Below are 23,008 nucleotides of genomic sequence, written 5' to 3' on the forward strand. Positions count from 1 at the left end.
ATTGTAAATTTTGGTCAATGACATGAGACAAAGTATATGTGAACCGCTGTATGAAAAGTGAATTTACTCTGTAAATCTTCACCCAAATCCTAATAAAAAAAAAAAATGTGAAGGAAAAAAAAAAGAATGTTAGAATCCAATTATCTATGCTTCTGACTGCAGTATCACTCTCAGGGTGGACTGATCTTTAGAAAAGAGAAAGATGATCTCAAAGCCTAAGACTCTAAGAAACCCAAGCCCAGAGGTTGTTTACTTACATGATACCAATCAAATACCAGTTGCCAAGGAGCTAATTCTAACTCATGGAGACCCCATGTGTGTCAGAGTAAAATGAGCTCCCTACGTGGTTCAATGGCTGATTTTTCAAAAGTAGACTGCTCACCCTTTCTTCCAAGGTGCCTCTGGATGGACTGGAATTTCCAACTTTTTGGTTAGCAGCCAAGCATGTTAACTGTTTGCATCAAGTAATGATAGCTAACTTGTACTGTGCGCTTAATATGTACCGTGTCATATTTTAGGTGCTTTATCTCATTTAATTTTGTCAACAACCCTGTAAGACGGGGATTGTTACTATCTCTCATGAGTCACAGAAAACAACCTTGTCCAAGGTCACAAAGCTAATAAATTGGAGGACCCAGGATTCAAACTCCGGAAGCTCCCACTTCAAAGCCCACACATCCTGAATCACTATTCTATTCTACCTCATTAACTATGTGAAAGAGGATTTTGAAGAAAAGATTTCTGAGAGAATTCTCATTTACAAATTGATAAAACTTAAGCCCAAAGAGAGGGTAGTAATTTTTCCCAAAAGTTACACATTTGTTTAGGGGCAGAACTAGACTAGGATTCAGGCCTTCCATTCATTGTCCCATGTTCTTACCACTTCATTATACCAAAGTCCAGTGGAGAGAAGAGTTGGGATATTTTTTAAAAGTAAGGTACCTTCTAGGTGGGACTAAAGCTCTACCCAGGTCACTGATTCTTTGGCCCATTCTAGACCCACAGGCTCTGATGTTCCACAAAAGCTTCAGCATGGGTTTCCCCCTTGACCTGCAGCTGGTACAATGTCGTGAATGGGATCAGCTGTGAGTCATGCACTATAGTCCACAGAAGAAGTCCACTGCCTCTCCCTCGGGAAGGAGAGAAGATTTCTAACATGAATTTTGCCTTGTCACTCTCTTCCAGAATGAGGGACCTGACTCCTTTCTGTCCAGACCAGCAGATTCCCCAGAAAGACTCTTCTTCCTCTGCAAATCTGGCAGACCCATCACAGCACAGACATGAACAGCTGGTGAGAGGTCCTACCCAGTCCTTCTCAGTGACATCTCAGTTTAAAAGTGGGGACATACTGATTCTCAGGAGAAACTGGCTCTGGTTTCCTGGACACTTCAAGTTTAGAGGGATCCAAGTCTCACTTCATTCCTGGACAGTCCTATGACTGGCATTGCAAGGTTCCTAATGAGAAGGTCTCTATAAGGGGTGGTGAAAGATAATCAGGCCTCTGAAGGGCAGGGAAAGAAAGGAAAGGGACAGGAAGAAAACCCCTTAGATCCCATCCAGGCCTGAGGATATCTGACCCCTCTCAAAAACTCTCACCAAACTCATTGCCTTCGAGTCGGTTCTGACTCATAGCAACCTCTCCTTGGCTTTCCAAGGTGGTATCTCTACGGAAGTAGATTGCCCGATCTTCCTTCTGAGGAGTGGCTGGTGGGTTTGAACTACCAGCCTTCTGGTTAGCAGTCAAATGCCTTAGGCACTATGCCACCAGAGCTCCGTACTCTATCCTAAACCCAATGCCTAGACTGGGGGCTTTGGAATGGTTCTTGGCTCTTCTGTGTCTCTTTCCAGCTTCTTACCTGTGGCTGCTGGGTGGTTAAGGGTCTCTGAGGAGACAGGGCAGGGGTCCTGGACAGCAGCTGGTTCATCTTGCTGACGACTAGTTCTGTGATGAGTTGTCTGTCCTCCACCTGGTGTTCTCCAATCAGCGGCATACTGCAGTCCATGACCTAGTGAAAGGTGTGGCCAGGTAAGGCAAGGGACTAGAAATATAAAAGGCCTGGTATAGTCTTTCAGAACAGGTAGGAGTTGAGCTGGCAGAGACAGGCTGGAGGTGAAGCTGGTGTTCTTGTCTTCAGCTTGATGCATGTTCCCATGCTGGAGTAGGATCTTTCTCCTTTCCTCCTGCAAACCTGTGCCTTAGGCCCTTCCCCAATACTTCAGCCATGCCAGGACACAGTGAGACTGAAAGACTGATGGCTGAATGTAATGGGGAGAGGTAACAGCAAGGAGAGAGTGCAGCCCCAGGACTAAGAGGTTTATAGGCAGGGGATCAGAAAGAGAGAAGGATCTGGCCAACACATTCCCTTATACCCCTGGGTCAGAGCAGGCAGTTTTCATCTCTTTGTGACTTTTCACCCATACAATCTCTGTCTCCAAACATGCTCTGCCCATTAAACTAGATTCTTGCCTTTGCTTCTGATCTGGCATGCTGCTTTTCCTCTTTCACCACCAATCCTGATTCTTCTACCCTTCAAAGCCCAGATCAAAGTTTTCTTCCTTGAGGAAGTTTTTGTCTTACTTGGATCATAGACTTCATAGCCCACCTATCTCATTTATGAATGAGAAAACTGAGCCCATCCAGAGAGGGGAGGTGACAACCCAGAAGGTTAGATCCCAAGCAAGCCATGGGGAGATTCTGAAGCTCACTTTGGACTCCGGACACCAGTACTGTGGGAGTACCACCAAGTCCTGAAAGGGAACCTTTCCTGCTTTCAGGAAGATTATGAGGAATGCATGTGAAAAATGCATGCTGCCATTGTTTTTCCCCATTAATACAGGAAAAGAGAGTCAGCAAAGTTGTGCTTGAGAACCAAGTTGAGTATTGTGTCTCCAATGCGCAGTAAGATGCTAAGAAGAATTTTCTGCATCCAGGAGACCGGATTGAGATTCACTGGCCTTGGGCACATGCTCATGGCCTTAAGCCTCAGTATTCTCACCTGAAAAATGAGCAGGTGGACCCCAACGATTCCTGAGACCAATTTTCTGAGAATGAGTATGGTAAAAACACTACAGCTTTCCCAAGAGTAGTGGCATTATGCTAATGCCCCAGAACCCAGATCAGACATCTCCTACAACACGGTGTCAGTCAGCCTAGCCAGTTGGCAGCAATGACACTCCATTGATCTCTGCACAGCCATGATCCCAAAAGCAGTCTGGGCAGCCTACATAGTTCTCAAGCCAAGAGCTTGGCCTCTACCCTCCAGGGATGTCTTTCACTAAGATGGTCTTTGGGCCAGGTGTTGTCTTTCACTGAGATGCAACTTGGGTAGACTTACCTCAAAAATGTAGTCTTTCCCATCTTTTCCATGTACAGCTTTGACAGCACAGATGTCCAGGCCACCAAACATCTCAGAACAGGTGTCCACCCATAGCTTGTACCTAGAGGGGACAGAAAGCTGTCCTGAGCCTGGGGCATGAGATCCCATCACATCTTCCTGCTGGTCAAGCTATTCTTGCTGCTTTCCACCTGTCCCATTCCCTCTCCATTTTCCATCCCTCCCTCCCTTCAGAAGCTCATTCCTTTAGCTACAGTGCCCTCTCCTCTACTCTCTAGAGCCTAGCCATCTTTCCAGGCCCAGAGCAGGTCTCATCTCTTCTAGGAGGCTTTCCTTAGCTACTCCAATCCACACTAACTACGTCTTCCTTGGAACTTGTATAGTCTTTATCTCTATAATTTAGCACATGACCCCAATTCTGTCTGATCTTGTTAATCAGTTGCTTGGGCCTGTCTGTTTTATCTGTCCTGTTAGATCAGAGGCTCCCTCTGGGCAGGCTTGCCTCTTAAATCTCTTCATCTGTGGAAGCCTCCCTCTCACTGGGCCAGGACTCCCTCTCACGTACCTGTCTGACATGGCAATCTGCTCCAGCATTGCAGAGCCCGTGTTTGTCTTCCAGTTCCCTGAGATGGAGGTCCTCCTGCAACAAGGTCCCACCAGGACAGGACAGGCAGTGAATTACACCAGTAAGATGAGGGCATAAACCTTCTAGTATTTTAGCTAATGGCTCCTTTCCCTACCCACTATTCCCACAAATAGCCCGGGAACCTATCTGCTCAGCCTAGAGCCCAACTACCTCTGTCAACCGCCTACCTGCAATGCTCTGCTCTTCTTTACGAGGGTCCAGCCTAGACCTCTCCAGCTCTATGGAGTCTTCCCTGGTGTTTTCAACCAGATGAACTTTTGCTCTCCTTATAACCCCATGCCTATAGCTCACTTACTTTTGCTTTTATTTGAGCTACTTCTTATGTCTACAGGTCTGTAAATCATTTGGGGGTATATGCTGTCTATTCCTAGAGCCTATCTGCTCAGTATCTGGACTGTCTGATCAGTATATACAAACTGAATTGAATTGAGCCTTAGGGAACTCCCTAAGAGTTCTTGTGAATATCTCCCAGGGCTTCCTTACTGGCTCACACATTCATTTGTTCAACAGTTAATTTCTGAGGGCCACAGTATTAGCAATGTGACTCTGGGCAAGTCAGTTAAGCTCGTTGGGCTTAAGTTGCCCCATTGGTCAAATGGAGCTGATGGCATCAAACAGCCAACCTTTACTCTGTTTTGCAACCTAACCCTCCATCCTTGGGCATGTGTTGGAGTCAGCTAGACTTGGACTAAATAGGAGGCAGACAACCTGGTTTCTGGTTCTGAATTAGTTGACTTAAATCCTAGTTGGCCTTGGGCAAAGCTTTTCACCCTTCTGAGGACCAACTGATACAGGTTCAAATAAACTCTAAAGCATCAAATACGTATCTTCTTAAGGATGGTCTTTCTTAAGGATGGTCTTCATCCAGACAGAGTCAAGAGGAAGAGGATGGCCTAGGGAGCAGAAAAGCCTTGCTCACATCTCTGACAGAGCTCTCAGGTACTGTCTCCATCACTCAGACTGGATGCACTAGTCTCCTCTCAGCAGTTCTCAGGAATACCCTCCCCAGAAATCTGACTCCAGACACTCAGAAACCTAGATATATAGCTAATTTTTCAGAGCCCTGAGTGGCCTGGTGAGCCAACTGAGGGGGTAATAACCACTCCTCACACCTGTACAGCACTGACACCTTTCTAAGGTTCCCTCTCACCCAACCGTCACTAAACCCCTCTGATGTGAGCAGGCTAGGATTCCTGTCCCCGCTTTATTGACAAGGAGATAAGACTCAGAAGAGTTGGAAGATTTGTTCCAGATTGTATGTATGTCTGTCTTATCAAAATAGCCATGGCATAAAAATTCAGGTCTCCTGACTTCTTCAGTGTGATGTTCTCCTGCCTACACCCCATTATCTAGCTCAGAAAAAACAAACACAATAGCTGAGTGGCTTGGAAAACCTGAATAGAAATACAAAGCCAGAATCATTATTTTAAAAAAGCACTGTAGTCATAACATGGGTGATTTACAAATGTACCCTGTGACCAGACTGAGCTCCTCAGGGAAGGAACAGGGATCATTCACTTCCATGTTGCCAGCACAGAGTCATGATACACAATAGGGTCTCAGAAATTTTGAGTGAATAAGAAATAATGTACCATACATTTGGATGACACTTTAAAGTTCACAAAGTCTCCTAAGAGTTTACTCTCCACCCTTCTCTAACCAAAGGAAGCATGGTACAGACCTGGACAAGGTGCCTGAGGCATGTGAGAGCAAAGGAAACCACTCAATGATAGCCCAACCAACTCCCTGGACCTGTAAGTCATCTGGCCTCCACTGAGAGTGAAGGCAGCAATGGCACCTTCTTTCCACCAAACAAGGGCTCTCCAGGGGGAGAGCTGGGGAAGAAAGGAAGAATCCCAAACTTTATCTTAGCTACCGCCCGTTTATTTCTTCTTCTGAGAATAAGGACATGGCCAAGTTTGGGGAAAAGGAGTGACAGAGAGAAGCTGAGAGGATCTAAGCAATCCCTCAAATAACTGAGCAAAAAACCAAACCAAATCCACTGCCACAGAGTTGATTCCAACTCATACTGACCCCCATTGGGTTTCTAAGGCAGTAAATCTTTATGGAAGCAGATTGCCTCATCTTCCTTCCGTAGAGTGGCTGGTGGGTTTGAACCACCAACCTTCTGGTTAGCTGTCAAATACCTTAGGCACAGTGCCACTAGAGCTCCTTCAAATAACTGACAGGTCCTTATAAATAAAAAGTTTTTTAAAGGTGTTCTGGTCGCCTCCCCTCATCAATGTTTGTGAATTCTCTCTTACTCCTATGCTTCATTCTAAATTCTAAATGCCTAAGGCCATTCTGCGCTTTCTGTGGAGAAGGAAGATGAGGCAATCTACTTCTGTAAAGATTTATTGCCTTGGAAATCCAAAGGGGCTTGCTATGAGTCAGAATTGAATCAATGGCAGTGAGTTTGGTATTTTTTCTAAATTACTTTCAGAAACTCTAACCTTTAAAAATTTAGTGTCTCTTTTTAATGATCAAGACACTCTTGATCCACTGTCATCATCAATAAACTTTTTTGGTTTTTTTAGGAGACTTCTACAAACATGGTTAAGATATATATGTAACAAGATATTTGCCACTTCAACAGTTTTCACACATACAATTCAGTGATATTGATTATGTTCATCATGCTGTGCTACCATCACCACCGTCCTTTTTGAAATCATTCTACTACCATTAGAAACTCCCCTAAGCAATGATTCCCACTTCCTCCTCTCCCCCATCCCTGGTAATCACAAACCTACTTTGGTCTCTATACATTTGTCTGTTTCATATGAATGGGATCATATAATATTTGTCCTTTTGTGAGTGATATATTTCACTCAGCATGTTTTCAAGGTGCATCCATGTGTGGCACACGTCAGAACTTCATTTTGCTTTATGGCTGAGTAACATTCCATTGTATGTTTATCCATTTATCTGTTGATGGACATTTAGGTAATTTCCACCTGTTGTGAACAGGCTGCAATAAACATTGGTGTGCAGATATCTCTTTTTTCTCCTGCTTTTGATTCTTTTGGGTATGTATCTAGAATTGGGAATGCTAGGTCATAAAGTAGTTCTCTGTTTCACTTTTGAGGAACTGTCAAACTGCTTTCCAAATGGCTATACTATTTGCATTCCCACTAGCAATAAATGAGGGTTCCAATTTCTCCACATTCTCACCAACACTTGCTATTTTCCATTTTTATCATAGTCATTCTAGTGGGGGTGAGGTGGCATCTCATAGTGTTTTAGACATGCACTTCCTTAATGACAAATGATGTTGAGTCTTTTGTTATGTGCTTGTTGGCCATTTGTATATCTTATTTGGTGAAATGTTTATTCAAGTCCTTAGCCTATTTTTTGATTGAGTTGTTTGTCTTTTTCTTGTTAAGTTTTAGGAGTTCTTTATAAATTCTGAATATTAAATGTTTATTAGATATATAATTCTATTTAAATGACTTTTAAAATTAAAAGATAATAAATTTGCTTTCCTAAGTTCCTTAAAACATCTATTTTTCTGCTCTTTTAGCTAGTTTTTATAAGTCTCTTAAATTATCCTGTTTTACATTGTGTTTAATTTTAAAGCAACCCTCACTTCCTTTCTAGAGCAGGAAGTCTATAAATACAAATTATAAACACTTCAAAATCAAGAAACTAGTCAGGTTAAAAAAATTCTATACCTCAGTTCTCTACAAGGGCTCCTCCCTGAATACTTATTAACAACAACACATTGCCGTTGAGTTGGATCCGACTCATAGCGACCCCTCTTTGGGTTTCTAAGGTGGTATCACTACAGAAGTAGATTGCCCAACCTTCCTTCTGAGGAGTGGTTGGTGGGTTTGAACTGCCAGCCTTCTGGTTAGCAGTCAAATGCCCTAGGCATTATGCCACCAAACCTCCTTATTAGGTGCCTACTATGTGCCTGTTCCTATACAAGGTGGTGGGTTGCAGGGATGACACCACTGGTCTTGTCCACAAGGAGCTCAGAGTCTGAGGAGGAGAGTGACACAAAACTACGAGTGAAAAGGGCTAAACTAGAAGTCATAAATGGTATTATTTGAGGAGCGCAGGGAAGGGGCTCCTAACTACTCCAAGGATGTCAGGGGTATATGTAGTTATTAAGGTTGTGTGTCAACTTGGCTGGGCCTGGTTGAGTGGCTGGGTAGCTGGTGGTAGTTATTCCCCATGATGAGACTGGCAATCAGCTCCATGGTGGGACCTATCACAAGAAGCTGAGTAGCTGCTTTAGGGATGTGGTCTACTTCCCATATATATGCAGGAATGGTCGCCACCTTATGGCACGCTTGAACCCTGCATGTAGCTGTGTTGTTCAGCAGCCTGCCATGGTCTGCAATATTGGGACTTTTAATGGACTTGAATTAATGGCCTGCCATGTAGTTTGGTAATATTGGGACTGTGTCTTGTTACTTGTTGACCTTGGGTTTGTCAGCCTCAGCAGCGAGCAGCTGAGTGAAGAAAAGCCTCCAGCTTCAGTGGGCAGGGAGGAGGAGGCAGAGCTGAAGCCCAAGGTTGACAGGCTTTCACCCAGCCCCTGGAGCCCAGCACTTTAAACTGGACTCAAAGCCTCCAAATTCCAAGAATAAACTCCTGTTTGTTAAAGCCATCCCATTTATGGTATATTCTCGTCAGAGCAGCACTAGGTAACCAAAACAGTATACATACTGAAAAGAGAAGTGAAGAGGAAAAAGAATAAAGAAAAATGGAAATGAATGGTCAAGGTTGTTCAACTTTGGAGTCCTGAGTGGCAAATTCATAGATTAACAGAATGTTCCTTCTTTGTAAAGAAAAGGCCAACCTTAATTCCAAAAAAGTGTGTGTGAGGGACAGGGAATGGAGGAAGGATGGGGTATGGGGGTATGACATTCCCAAAACTGGAATTATAAACTATTTGCATTCCTATGTAAATTATGGAAGGTCCAGTAGTCTTAAGATCTTTTCTTTTTGTAAATTCTAACAGGAGTTCTGGTGGCGTTTTGAGTGCTAACCAGAAGGCTAAATAGGTTCAAACCCACCAGCCACTCCTCAGAAGAAGACTGGGCAATCTACTTCCATAGAGATACCTCCTCAGAAACCCAAGGAGGGGTTGCTATGAGTTGGAACTGACTCGACTGGAGTGAGTTTATTTTCGTTTTTGTTAATGGAAGAAACCTTTGGCTCTCCATGCCGGTGAACAATCATGTGGACAAGCCCTCTATTTCATGACCACTAGACTTTTAATGACCAGGGTTATGTGAATTTCAGGGTTGTGTGAATTTCTTAACTTTTTCTGTGCTTTGACAGCCTGGTGAACTCTATGGATCCCTTCTCAGATGTATATGACATGCAAGATGTATAAATGTATAAAATAAAGTACATAGAACACAAAGGAATCCAATTATTTTAAATGATTTTCAAAGTAGTTATCAAGATATTAAACAAATTTGTGATTAGTAGTATATATGCTTCTTCATAAATAATCAGATGCAGTGGTAGGCCTAATAACTACAATGATTCTGAAGTAGTGATGAGAGTAAGTGGTAATTAAAATTATCTATAACATCTGTGATGTGATTCAAAATATCTGTGATCACTATTGGTGACAAAGTCCCATGTACTATTATTACTACTATAGTCGATTGTCTATGCTCATAATTGAGAAGGATGCTAAATTTCACTTAGAAGCTCGTGGAAATAAATATTAATTTCTTTTCTCATCTAAGTTCATGGACCTCTCCCCCAGTGAGAAGGAACCCAGTTTAGTAATCTTTGGCTTAAATGGCAGCCTCTCCCTGTTATCTGCTTCATGGGCCAGATGAGGCTAAATTGAGAGTTGGTTATTACCTGGGGGCTCAGCCTCTTCATTCTGGCTTAGGAGAAAAGGGAGAGTATCTGCGGGGATCACACCCTTCACTCACATGTAAGCCTTATAGTTGTTGCCTATCTTCTGAACCCGAATGTCATACTTGGCATCAATGAAAGGCTCTGCTGTGGCGTAGGTCTGGGTGAGAGCCACCACACTAGCAATGTCCTGGAAATCGTAGTGGTTTTCCACTTTGACCTAATGTTGGAGCAAGACATAGAGAAAGAGAGGGAGATAAACACACACTGAGAAGTTAAAAGCCCTGAGCCAAACCCATCAAGGTGCTTCTACACTAGATACAAATCAGCATGGCCCAACTCCCTACAAGGCACCTGCTCTCTATCTTCCCTTCCCAGGTCCCAGAGACCACACTGCTGCCAGGGACCAAGAAGACTAAGCCAGAAGCCTGCACTCTGCTTGTTGAAAGAGGCCTGGTCTGGCAGTCCTCATGCCTTCAGAAGATGCCAAAGCATCTTTTCCTTAGAAAGACTTCATCAGTAACAGAGGCAGAAGAGCAGCCCACAGCGAGTTCTCTGTGCAGTTGCCCTTTCAGCTCTCTCTCAGAACCTTCTTGATCTCAACAGGCCCCTCTGCCTTACCTTGCCCATGCCCGAGTGAGCATGGCCAATCTTCACCACCACAGGGAATGTAGGCAGTGTCAGCTGGAAGCAGAAGAGAAAGGAATGAATTGGTCAGAGTGTGCCTGTCTCTGGGGAATCCCACACATACTTTTACTGGGAATACCCTTAGGAGGAGCCTTTAAAAATTATTTCAACCCACTTGCTTTACAAGTTGAAACACTGAGACCCACAGAGTGCCAGTAACTTGCCTAAGGTCACAAAGCATATCAATGACAGAGCTACAAGAGCCCTGCTCTTCTTGTTGGTAATCAACTATATCTTTAAATTTTATCCCTTCCGTTCTCTCTGCATTAGACAAACCCTGGGCAGCACTGGCTCTCAGCCTTCATAACAACAGCAATAAATGCATCTTTGAAGGAATGAATTCTACCATATGTAAATTATACCTCAAAAAACCTCATTTAAAAAAAAAAATCTTTGGAATTTTAATGTCACTTCTAGCATGTCTCTCCTGGCTCTCAGTGACCTCCTCCCCTCTCCACATGTCCAGCTTTCTGTCCTGAGCCTGGCCCTACTCTATCTCTTCCACACTCTCTTTGCTGCTCACCAACTCCCCAAGCCCCTCATCAAACATGATGTAGTATGCTAAGGCATATTTCTGCTGAGCTTTGGGGTTGGAAAAGGACTGATGTAAGAATTCAATATGCTTATCATTTAAAAGAGATTACTAACAGACTACTATCTTAAAGTATCCATGTTTTAGCAGAGGAGCAATACAAACTGGAAAGGTCTTAACCCAGAAGAACCAACCTTCAAAGGCAGAATTTCTAGCTATTACAACATGATGATGGGAGAAGTAGCATGGTGGCGTGGAAGGGGCATGAGACTAGATGTCAGGAGATTAGTATTCTGGTTCTCTCTGCCACCAACTTTCTGCAAGTCACTTTGCCCCATTGAGCCTCCAACTTTACCTCCATCAAATGAAGAAACTGGGCTGGATGGAGCTTTTCAAGCTCTTCCAACAACATATGAGATGCTCTCTTGATCTGCATGAAGAAACAACCTGACTTCATCTTCCTTAGTCAGACTCCTCTCTTTTAATTTCCTTCTTTGCAAACACCGTGACATCATCAAAATGAAAAGATGCCCTTTGAAGGAAATAATGCTGACCCTGATGAAAAGCCAGAGTCCCACGGGGACCTAAGCGTGACCTAAAGATTTCAGCATCCCTGGCTGAGGCCAGTTGAAGCTGGAACCTTAGAAATAATTTAGTTCAACCCAATTTTATGGAGGAAATATGAAGCCCAGAGAGGTAAATACTGCAAACCTACCAAGTGCCAGTCAGAATCAGAACTCAGCCTCCTACCTTCCAGTCCAGCACTGTGTGGAGACATCCTATCTCATAGGCCCTTTTCTATCTATCAAAGTAGGCAAGGCTCCTGTCCTAGCAACCTGAGCACCTTTCTTCTGTTTTCTAAGCTGCCCCACCTTTCTAAACTGCACCACCAAGTACGCTGCCCCCAGCCATCTGCAGAGGCTGAGGCTCTGGGGATGAGAAAGGGTTTCTAAAGCACTGGCTGCTTTCTTTGACATCCCTCCCCACCCCCTAGCCAACAGAGCCAAGACACACACACACCCCAACTTTCTCTGTCCTATTCCATCACTGTTTGCTGTTGCTTTGGAGCCTCATAAATAGAGCATTGAAAACACTTCCTGCAGCTGAAAGAAGCCCTGAGTAGCTTGTCTCATTCCCAGTGTGCAGCTCAGCAAGGGGTCCATCCTTCTCAGTCACTGTCTCTTTTGCCTGTTGTAATTCTGTCTGCCTCTCTCTGACTCTGCCTGCCTCACTCTTTCTTTCTCTCTCTCCTCACTCATGTTCATTCTGCCTGAATCACAATCCTTTGGTCATTGTGCCCTCATGCATTTGCCTTTGTCATTCTTTCTTCATTTCTGCTCATGACACCATCCCCTCTACCAGTGCCTTAACAGCTCAGGCAGAGAAATAGAGGCCAGGAGCCTCTCTCCTGTCTTCTCTCTTCATCTTACTGAGCCTGCTGGTCAGGAGGGCCTCAGGTCCTGCAGCCTTGGTGGCTTAGAGCCAGGGGAGGGCGGAGCCCATCCGGGAGGGATTGGCCCCAGGGCTGCCCCATAAAGCCTGGGGCGAGGGGCTGGAAGAGTTCTGAAGGAACCCTGGAGCGTCTGTTTAGTCCTACAAACCCCACAGGTCTAGGCGCAGTCAGTGCTCTGCGGTGTCATGCCCCGAGGCCTCCGGGCCGCGCTGGGCTGGGCGCTGTTGCTGCGACTGCTTGCCCTGCTGCAGCTCCCGGCGCTGAGCGAGGCTTGCAGCTGCGCCCCCGCACACCCTCAGCAGCACATCTGCTACTCTGCACTTGGTGAGTTGGGGCCCTGTGAGCTCCACAGCAGGGAGTAGAGGGGCGGGATGGGACTGAGCAGTAGACCTAGAATAGGGATGGAAAGGGAGGAGCTCAAATACCTGCCTCCTGCTGGGCAAGGGCAGCCTTGCAAGTGCAGATCCTGGATGGCTAGTAAAGTATAAAGACTGTCAGGGGTCTCCATGGGGGGTAGGTGAAGGGGACGGGGAGGTTCTCCCTGCCCCTCCTCCACTTTTCCCAATATTGGACAACATGTCACCAGAGATACCCAATTATTCTGAACTTCTGGATGTGTGTTGGGGGCTGGGGGTGGGAGGGTGGCGGCTTGCATTATAAGCACCCTTTTTATACAGCTCAGCCTATCTCAGTGTCTAGGCCTGCAACTGTAGTGGCCACCATGTCCTCACTCCAAAGAACACTTCTGGTCTTTTTTTTTTCCCTCTGCCTGGAATGCTCTTTGCTCTGGCAAACTCCTATTCATCCTTCAAGGTTTAACTCAGATATCCCTTCCTCTCTGAGACTCCCTAATTCCAGCCCCTAGCCCCAGGCTTTATGGGGCAGCCCTAGGGCCAATCCCTTCCTTGGCTCTAAGCCACCAAGGCTGGAGGACCTGAGGCCCTTCTGACCAACAGGCTTAGTAAGATGAAGAGGGAAGTACTTCCTTGGTGCTCCCACAACACCTCTAACATCTTTATGCCCCTAGTATACTGTGCTGACATTCTATAGATGTGTGTTCTCCACTGAACTGAGAGTTCTGTGGGAGGGGGGCCCTGTCTTAGGTCTATGAGTCTAGTGCCTCGTGCACAGAGGAGGAATTTCATAAGCAGTTTTGACTAGTGCTGTAATGGCAAGAGATGGGATGCCTCAGTGCAGAACACATTTTTTTTTTTTTTAAAGCTCAATAAACATGAACTCTGGTAGCGTAGTGCCTAAGGCACTTGACTGCTAACCAGAAGGCTGGCGGTTCAAACCCTCCAGCCACTCCTGGGAAGGAAGATGGGGCAATCTACTTCTGTAGTGATACTGCCTTGGAAACCCAAGGAGGGGTTGCTATGAGTTGGGGCCGACTTGACGGCACATAACAACAACAACAATATAAACTCAAGAAGCCTGTCTGGTGGTACACTGGTTAAAGCATTCAGGTGCCAACCAAAAGATCTCTGGTTCAAACCTACCAGCTACTCCTAGGGAGAAAGATGTGGCAGTCTGCATGCATAAATATTTACAGTCTTGGAAACCATATGGGGCAATTCTACTCTGTCCTAAAGTTGTTGTTGTTGTTGTTATGTGCTGTTGAGTCGGACCCAACTCATAGCGACCCCTCCTTGGGTTTCCGAGGCAGTATCACTACGGAAGCAGATTGTCCCATCTTCCTTCCAAGGAGTGGCCAGTGGGTTTGAACAACCAGCCTTCTGGTTAGCAGTCAAGTGCCTTAGGCACTATGCTACCAGAGCTCCTATGTCCTAAAAGGTTGCTATGAATTGGAACAGATTTGAGGGCAGTGGATAATGTCAACTATGGTCTGGCACTGTTTGAGGACTGGGGCTACATCCTTTTGACCTATAGGGGGCTCCTCCTACCCCTCTACTGGACTCTCATCTCCACTCCACTGCAGCCCAGGGCTATGGAGAATTAGAGCTCTTAACTATGAACAGGATCAAATAGGTAGAAAGAGCTGAGAGACTCTAAGACCCCTGATACGCCAGAGATGTTTAGAACTTTGAGCAGCCATTGCTGCAGAGGAGTTTCTAGGTTCCCTCTCTCCCACACAGCCCACTTCCTCACAATCCAATAGCACTCAAACCAAGAACTCCCCAACAAAATTCTCCAGAACTGCAGTGGTTTATGTCATCCCAATCCCAGATGGATCGCTTCCACTGGTTGCTGAATTTTCCATCTTTTCCTATGCAGTGATCCGGGCCAAAGTCAACAGTGAGAAGGTAGTTCCTGCCAGTGCAGACCCTGCTGACACCCAAAAAATGATCCGGTATGAAATCAAACAGATAAAGGTACATGAGGACAGGACAGAGAAATTACCCACTTGGGCTGGTGGAGGGATTGAGGTCTGCGTTCTGGGAGGGGTGGGGCTAGTAGGTGTCAGGTGACCTGGCTCACTGGGTGGTACTTGGGAATTGATGCTGAAATGGAAGCAGATGAGATCTTGGGAGCAGGGCCCATGGAATCCAAGCAACAGTGTTAGATGGGGCCTCAGTAGCCATCTAGTCCCATAGCTGCCTGTGCATCGGGCCACTGAGGTACCTCCCCTCTCACTGGAATAACCCAAGGTTGAGGTTTTTAAGAGAAAAATGACCCATCTGGGTCATCTGTGTGCACCAAGTCCCAAATCAGCCTTTAGTTTAGTTTGTTAGACTGAGAAATGAGAACTTTTTGCCTGTAAAGATATAAAGTACAGTCACTGACCCGATACTTCTTTGCCTTTCAGATGTTTAAAGGGTTTGAGAAAGTCAAGGATGTCCAGTACATCTATACACCTTTGGATTCCTCCCTCTGTGGTGTGAAACTAGAAGCCAGCAACCAGAAACAGTATCTCTTGACTGGTAAGTTCAAGACCAGCCACTGGGCTTAATAGAGCCAGTAGTGAGGAGGGCAGTCAGGGAGGATCCAGGGGCCTCCGCTGGGGAGGAGGCTGAGCCATTGGCATTTGCTTAGGCATAGAAGGGAGGTTTGTTAGTGAGAGGCAGGTTTTTGGCTGCTAGGGCAGGCTTTGAGTTGAGAAGAGCCTTGGTAACCTCCCTTTCAATAGAAGAATCCTCATTACAATGACCTTGGCTACGGCTTCAACATTTCAAGGACATGTTGCTCTCTCAGCCTAGGGCAGTTGGTTCCACTTTTAAATACTTTTAATTCACATTGGTATCTGCAGCCAAGCTCTGCCCCTCTTATGTCACCCTTTGTGGGTTCAACTCTGCCCTCTTCCCCATGATGGCCCTTTGGAGACCTGAGAACAATAGCCATGCCCACCCCTGGTCCAGGTCTGCTTTGCCTTCTAGCTGAGCTCTTCTTTGGAAGCTATGGTTCTCAGACACCTTCCCATTCTGCCTGCCCCCACCAGCACAGACCTCAGAAATGGACACAACACTACAGGTGAGATCTGAGTTTCACCCCACATCAGGTACAGTAACTTATAATGGCATTAATTGTGTACAGCCACATCGTGTCACACTCTTATTTCATGGTGAGCCTGTGTAGCTGACTCACAGGCCAGGCCCTATACTGGGGGTACAGCAAAGCACACCCTAATGGGAATCTAGTTTAACTTGGTTATGTTGCCATGAACATGGACCCAGGTATGTCTCCCCCATACTGAATTTCTCGAGACAGAACAGTTAAAGAACACACAAGAATATGACTCTATAAATGAATGAATGCAGGAAGGAGGGAAAGCAGGGGCCAACAGTGCCAGGATGCAGGTAAGAGGAAGAAGACAGACAACCCCCACCCAAAGGCAAGAAGGAGGGAAGGCTGGGGCTGACAGTGGCAGCGTCCAGATAAGAGGAAGGAGACAGACACGCCTCATCCAAAGGCAGGAAGGAGGGAAAGCCAGGGCTGATGGCAGCAGGATCCAGGTAAGGAGAGGGCAGAGAGGTTTTGAACAGCTAAGGGAGATGAACTTGTCTGTCAGTGTGTCTTACTGTGGTGGCCTGCATGTTGCTGTGATGCTGGAGGCTGTGCCACAAGTGTTTCAAATGTCAGCAGGGTTGCACATGGTGCACAGGTCTTAACACAGCTTACAGACTGAGACAGACTTGGAAGAAGGAAGAGGCCATCCATTTCTCAAAGAATTGGCTGGGGGAAACCTTATGAATAGCAGAGAAACACTGTCTGATACATTACTGGACAACTTTATGAATAGCCTGGAAACACAGTCTGATATAGTGCCCGAAGACAAGTCACTTAGGTTGGAAGGTGCTCAAAATATGACTGGAAAAGAGATGCCTCATCAGAGCAGAACCAGCCTTAATGATATGGATAAAGTGAAGCTTTCAGGACCTCCATTTGCGGACATGACATGAATCAAATTGAGGAGAAACAATTGCAAATATCCATTAATAATCAAAACATGGAATGTACAAAGTATGAATCTAAGAAAATTGGAAGTTGTCAAAAATGAAATGGAACGCATAAAGATTGATATCCTAGGCATTAGTGAGCTGAAATGGGTCAGTTTTGGCCATTCTGAATCAGACAGCCATATGATCTACTATGCCAGGAATGACAATTTGAAGAGGAATGGCATGGCATCCATCATCACAAAGGATGTTTCAAGATCTGTCCTGAAGTACAATGCTGTCAGTGATAGGATAATATCCATACGCCTACAAGGAAGACCAGTTAATACTACTATTATTCAAATTTATGTACCAACCACCAAAGCCAAAGATAAGGAAATTGAAGATTTTTATCAACTTTTGCACTCTGAAATTGACCGAACATACAATCAAGATGTGTTAATTATCACTGGTGACTGGAATGCAAAAATTGGAAACAAAGAAGAATCACTGGTAGTTGGAAAATTTGGCCTTGGTGACAGAAATAATGCTGGAGATCACATGACAGAATTTGCAAGACCAGCGACTTATTCATTGCACATACCTTTTTTCAACAACACAAACAGTGGCTATCCACATGGACTTCACCAGATGCAGTACACAGGAATAAGACTGACTACATCTGTGGCAAGAGGTGATGGAAAAGCTCAATGTCTTCAGTCAAAACAAGGCTAGGAACTGATTGTGAAACAGACCATCAACAGCTTATATTCAAGTTCAACTTGAAGTTGAAGACAATTAAAACAAGTCCATGAGAGCCAAAATATGACCTTGGAGATATCCTTCCTGAATTTAGAGATCATCTAAAAATAGATTTGATGCATTGAACACCAATGACCAAAAACCAGAGGAATTGCGGGATGACATCAAGAACATCATCCATGAAGAAAACAAAAGGTCCTTAAAAAAGACAGGAACAGAGAAAAGACCAAAATGGATGACAGAAGAGACTCTGAAACTTGCCCTTGAACAGAGAGTAGCCAAAGCAAATGGAAGAAATGATGAGACAAAAGAGCTGAACATAGGATTTCAAAGAGCAGCTCAAAAAGACAAAGTCAATTACTGTAACAAAATGCAAAGACCTGGAGTTAGAAAACCAAAAGAGAAGAATATGCTCAGCATTTCTCAAGATGAAAGAACTGAAGAAAATATTCAAGCCTTGAGTTGCAATGTTGAAAGATTCTATGGGCAAAATATTGAAAGATGCAGGAAACAGCAAAAGAAGATGGAGGGAATGCAGAGTCACTGTACCAAAAATTGGTCGATGTTCTTCCATTTCAGGAGGTAGCATATGATCAAGAACCAGTGGTATTGAAGTTGAAGCTGCATTGAAGGAACTAGTGAAAAACAAGGCTCCAGGAATTGATGGAATACCCATTGAGATGTTTCAACAAATGGATGCCATACTGGAGGCATCAATTCCCTTGCTCGGTATGCCAAGAGATTTGGAAGACAGCTACCTGACCAACTGACTGGAAGAGACCCTTATTCCAAAGTAAGGTGATCCCACAGAATGTGGAAATTATTAAACAATATCATTAATATCACATGCAAGTAAAATCTTGCTGATGATAATTCAAAAACAGTTGCAGCAGTATATTGACAGAGAACTTCCAGAAATGCAAGCTGGATTCAGAAGACGATGTAGAATGAGGGATATCATTGATGATGTCAGATGGGTCTTGGCTCAAAGCAAAGAATACCAGAAAGATGTTTACTTGTGTTTCATTGATTATGCAAAAGCATTTGATTGTGTGGATCATAACAAATTATGGGTAATGTTGAGAAGAATGGGAATTCCAGAACACTCATGAGGAACCTGTACATAGACCAGGAGGCTATCATTTGAACAGAATGAGGGGACACTGCAAGGTTTAAAATCAAGAAAGGAGTGCGTCTGGGTTGTATCCTTTCACCATACTTATTCAATCTGTATAGCTAAGCAAATAATCTGAGAAGCTGGACTATATGAAGAAGAACATGGCATCAGGATTGGAGGAAGAATCATTAACAACCTATGATACGCTGATGATACAATTTTGCTTGCTGACAGTGAGGATGACTTGAAGCACTTACTGATGAAGATTGAAGACTACAGTCTGCAGTATGGATTACATCTCAATATAAAGAAAACAGAAGTACTCACTACTGGACCAATAAGCAGCATCAGATAAATGGAGAAACGATTGAAGTTGTCAGAGCCTTCACATTGCTTGGTTCTACAATTGACACCAATGGAAGAAGCAGTCAGGACATCAGACAACATATAGCACTGGGCAAATAAGCTGCAAAGGACCTCTTTCAAGATGTCTCCTTGAGGATTAAGGTGCCCCTGACCCAAGCCATGGTATTTTCTATTGCCTCATATGCATTTGAGACCTGGACAATGAATAAGGAAGACCAAAGAAGAGTTGATGTTTTTTGAGTTGTGGTGCTGGCAAAGAATGCTGAAAGTACCATGAATTGCTAAAAGATCTAACGAATCTATCCTGGAGGAAGTGCAGCTGGAATGCTCCTTGGAAGCAAAAATGGCCAGACTTCGTCTCACCTACTTTGGTCATGTTATCAGAAGGAACCATTCCCTGGAGAAGGATGTCATGCTTGCTAGGGTGGAGGGTCGATGAAAGAGGGGAAAGCCCTCAACAAGATGGCTTTACACAGTGGCTGCGGTGAAGGCAAGGATAGTGGAGCGGGCACAGGACTGGGCAGTTGTTCTGCTGTGTATAGGATTGCTATGAGTCGGAGACAACTTGATGGCAACTAACAACAATGCTAAATTATTTTGGAAATTAGGGAAAGGAGGTATTTGTGTGGTTATGAGTGACTAGGGAAGGCTCCATTGTGTAAGTGGCATATAAACTCACCCTAAAGGATGAAAAGATTTAGCAATAATGAGAGGAGAAAAAACAAAACAGGTGGTGGAATCCCATTATCCACCCACCCCTTCAGTAATAAATGAGCCAACCCGTGGGCAAGAGAGTAGGGATTCAGTAACAAGTCACAGTTCTCAAAGAGAACTCAAAGAGAACTCAAACAGAACTCAAACAGAACTCAAAGAGAACTCCAGACATGGCTTTTGGGAAGTGGTAGGCATTGGAGGCCACAATGGTAGGAGCGCCCCAACTCTAAGGATGTGAAATTAGGCTGGCCTGGGGAACCTCTGGATGGTAGAGATGGATGCAGGGATGCCATTGGGCCCCCAGTTCCTAAGACTAGCAGACTACACTTTCAAGCTCAATTATTCTACCTCTTTCCTAAGCACCTACCCGCTGGGTGTCTAGCCTTCTGCTAGGCACTGAGGTGCACCGGGAGCAGCAGGAGACAGGGTCTATGCTCTCAAGGAGATCAAGGTCTAACCAATGGTGGATATGGGAATAAATGATTAAGCACAAGTCTACAAAAAGTCATCAGTGACATCCATGCCCTTCAGAAGGTACAAGCTCCTTCACCTGATGCAGAAAGCCTTTTGTGACCTGAGCGCTGCTGACCTCTCCAACCCCTCACTAGAGCTGAACTAAACTTCTTGCAGTTGCAGAAAGTGTTCTGCTGGGCTGTGCTCCTCTGCCTTTGCCTAGAAGAGTGACCAGAAGTACTTCCTCCTACCTGTCTAGCAGGTGAACTCCCACTCATTCTTTCAAGGTCCAACTTAAGCATCATCTTCTCTTTGATAACTTCCTTGCCCTCTGCCCCTTCCATATACAGAGATAATGGTGATTTCCTTTGTTCATATATTAGAATCACACATTAGTGTAATTTTTCCCTACTTGTCTGTCTACCCCACTAGTTTTTAAGCTCCTTGACTGACTGCCATCGAGTCAGATCTGATTCATAGTGACCCCTCCTTGGCTTTCCGAGGTGGTATCACTACAGAAGTAGATTGCCCAACCTTCCCTCCAAGGAGTGGCTGGTGGGTTTGAACCACCAGTCTTCTGGTTAGCAGTCACATGCAGAGAGCCTGTCAGTCTTATTTCTGCATTCCTGGTATGAGTTGTGGTGCTGGCGAAGAACGCTGAAAGTACCATGAATGTGAGTTCAAAGAAAAGTGTTGGCTAGAGTGGTCATGGATGGCTTAGAGGATGAGGCAGTACTATAAAAGGTCCTTGAGAGATGGGCAGGAGTTTGATAAGTAAAGAAGGGGAGTATTCCTATGGGGAAGGGGAAAGACTTCCAAGGTAGGTATTCATGGGGTTAAGATTGGCCTGTGTAGATATTGAGAAGGGCTGGAAAGGGGAAGGGACTCATTATTTATTGAACATCTTCTGTGGGCCCAGAACTATGCTGGGAACTTTACAGACATTCTCTCATTGAATCTTCACAACAACCTTATTCTCACCTTCAACTGAGAGGTTTTGTGACATTCTGAAGATCACACAGTTAGTAGATGATAGAAAAGAAAGGACTCTCAACCAGAGTCTGACTTCGAAATCCATGCTTTTCTCATTGTACTGTGGTGCATACAAATATAACCTGTTAACCTCCTTGCTATAAAGATTATAGGGATTTGTCTAGTCCCTTCACTGAGCTCTATGTGCCTGTTGCCACCTAAATGCCAATGGAGAGGCTGCATTCTGGGCTTTTCAAGGTCCTGGGTCCCTGAAGCTCCAGGGGCCAACTGTGAGCCTGATGATAGGCTATCTTCTATCTCCCCTTGAAGGTCAGGTCCTTAATGATGGAAAAGTCTTCGTCCATCTGTGCAATTACATCGAACCCTGGGAGAACCTGTCCTTGTTGCAGAAGGAAAGTCTGAATCATCATTACCATCTAAACTGTGGCTGTCAAGTAAGGGATTGTCCATTTCCAAGGCCTTCTGGGAGGTGGGGAGAGGGTCTTGAAACTTGCACAGCACTCTTCATGCATTCCTTTATGCATGAATACATTCATTCAGTTGCTCTACATCTTCTTGAAATCTGCCATGGATCAGGAACTGTATTAAGTTGGGATGGGAAAGTAAGATGTCCATTGTCCATGACCTCAAAGTACTTACCACTTGGCTGTGAAGGAGTTCATCATATAAAACAGACTTAATATAGCTGTCATCTAGAGTATTATTTGCCTGCCCTATAATGATGTCTTTCTGAAAACTATTTAAGTTTACAAGTCTTTATAAGGACTTAAGAGTTCCATATTAAAGTGAAGGAATTAAAGCTCTAGGAAATGAAGTGACATACTCAATGTCAGTGGTAGAGTAAGGACTCTTAGGTCTGTCTGACTCCAGAGATGTCATTAGAGAGGCAGAATTACACGTTGAGAACACAAAGGAAAGAGGAATCAGGGGGAAGTCTGGAAACTAGGAAAGGCTTCATAAGGCAAGGGGCATTTGAGAGGGGCTGTAAGAATGTGTAGGAGTCTGAAAGGCAGTATTGGAAAAAGTAGTCCTTGCACATGGAGGGTACTCTTCTCACTTTGATGTTGTGTGGCCATGACTCTAGATCACCACCTGCTATACAGTGCCCTGCACCATTTCGGCCCCCAATGAGTGCCTCTGGACAGACTGGCTATTGCAGCAGAAGCTCTACGGGTACCAGGCCCAGCACTATGTCTGCGTGAAACATGTTGATGGCACCTGCAGCTGGTACCGGGGCCACCTGCCCCTCAGGAAGGAGTTTATGGACATCATCCAGCCCTAGGGACCAGTGGCTACCACATCCCCTGAGAGTTCTGAAGACCACTGAGCCAGTTCTTCCCTGCAGACCTCTGACCATCATTACTTGCCTCATCACTGTCAGACAGTGGGAAGTATCAAGTGGATGGTTTGCCAGGGTTAAGGTAGGGATGGGAACACGTTACAGCTTTTATCCAAGACCCCGACTTAGAACTTGTCAAGGGCTAGGGAAGGTCACATGACTTTTCTGCCCTGTCCTCAGCCCTTCTCCCTTGCCTTCTTATCCCCATTAGTCTAGCTTGTACTGTTTACTGACAGTTTCTTCTTGATTCTAGTTCATTGGCCAAAGCCAGGACTACTCCCTTTTCTCCCCAAGAAAACGTATTTTCTTTTGTCTGAACTGATTTGATAGGAGAGAAATGATGAATATTGTACATATGAGATGGTGCAGTTTTATGGTGTACAACATCAAAAGGTGGTTAACAGTATCATAAACAGGGTGATTTGAGGGAACAAAAAGAACTTAC

At 44.8% G+C, this 23,008-nt stretch overlaps 2 protein-coding genes across 2 annotated transcripts in view; one reads left to right on the forward strand and one right to left on the reverse strand.

Annotated features, from left to right (window-relative positions):
• Nucleotides 1-23,008, reverse strand: part of SYN2 (synapsin II) — a 289,405-nt gene that overhangs the window by 21,841 nt on the left and 244,556 nt on the right. Inside the window, 5 exon segments of the mRNA XM_042782729.1 lie at nucleotides 1,857-2,006; nucleotides 3,336-3,438; nucleotides 3,901-3,975; nucleotides 9,891-10,033; nucleotides 10,435-10,497. Of these exon segments, the coding sequence (XP_042638663.1) occupies nucleotides 1,857-2,006; nucleotides 3,336-3,438; nucleotides 3,901-3,975; nucleotides 9,891-10,033; nucleotides 10,435-10,497 (534 nt within the window).
• Nucleotides 12,671-22,506, forward strand: TIMP4 (TIMP metallopeptidase inhibitor 4). Its single transcript, XM_007954113.2, has 5 exons — nucleotides 12,671-12,809; nucleotides 14,721-14,818; nucleotides 15,253-15,367; nucleotides 21,534-21,658; nucleotides 22,309-22,506. The coding sequence occupies exons 1-5, from the start codon at nucleotides 12,671-12,673 to the stop codon at nucleotides 22,504-22,506; spliced, it is 675 nt and encodes a 224-aa protein (XP_007952304.1).

Source organism: Orycteropus afer, unplaced genomic scaffold, assembly GCF_000298275.1.
Source record: "Orycteropus afer afer isolate SDZICR_OR568_19922 unplaced genomic scaffold, OryAfe1.0 scaffold00432, whole genome shotgun sequence".
Classification (NCBI taxonomy): domain Eukaryota; kingdom Metazoa; phylum Chordata; class Mammalia; order Tubulidentata; family Orycteropodidae; genus Orycteropus; species Orycteropus afer.

Bases quoted from the DNA above. Each gene is read 5' to 3' on its own strand.
- TIMP4 (XM_007954113.2), top strand. From the start codon at position 12,671: ATGCCCCGAGGCCTCCGGGCCGCGCTGGGCTGGGCGCTGTTGCTGCGA. The intron at 12,810-14,720 runs GTGAGTTGGGGC...TTTCCTATGCAG, and splicing joins CATCTGCTACTCTGCACTTG to TGATCCGGGCCAAAGTCAAC. The intron at 15,368-21,533 runs GTAAGTTCAAGA...CTCCCCTTGAAG, and splicing joins GAAACAGTATCTCTTGACTG to GTCAGGTCCTTAATGATGGA.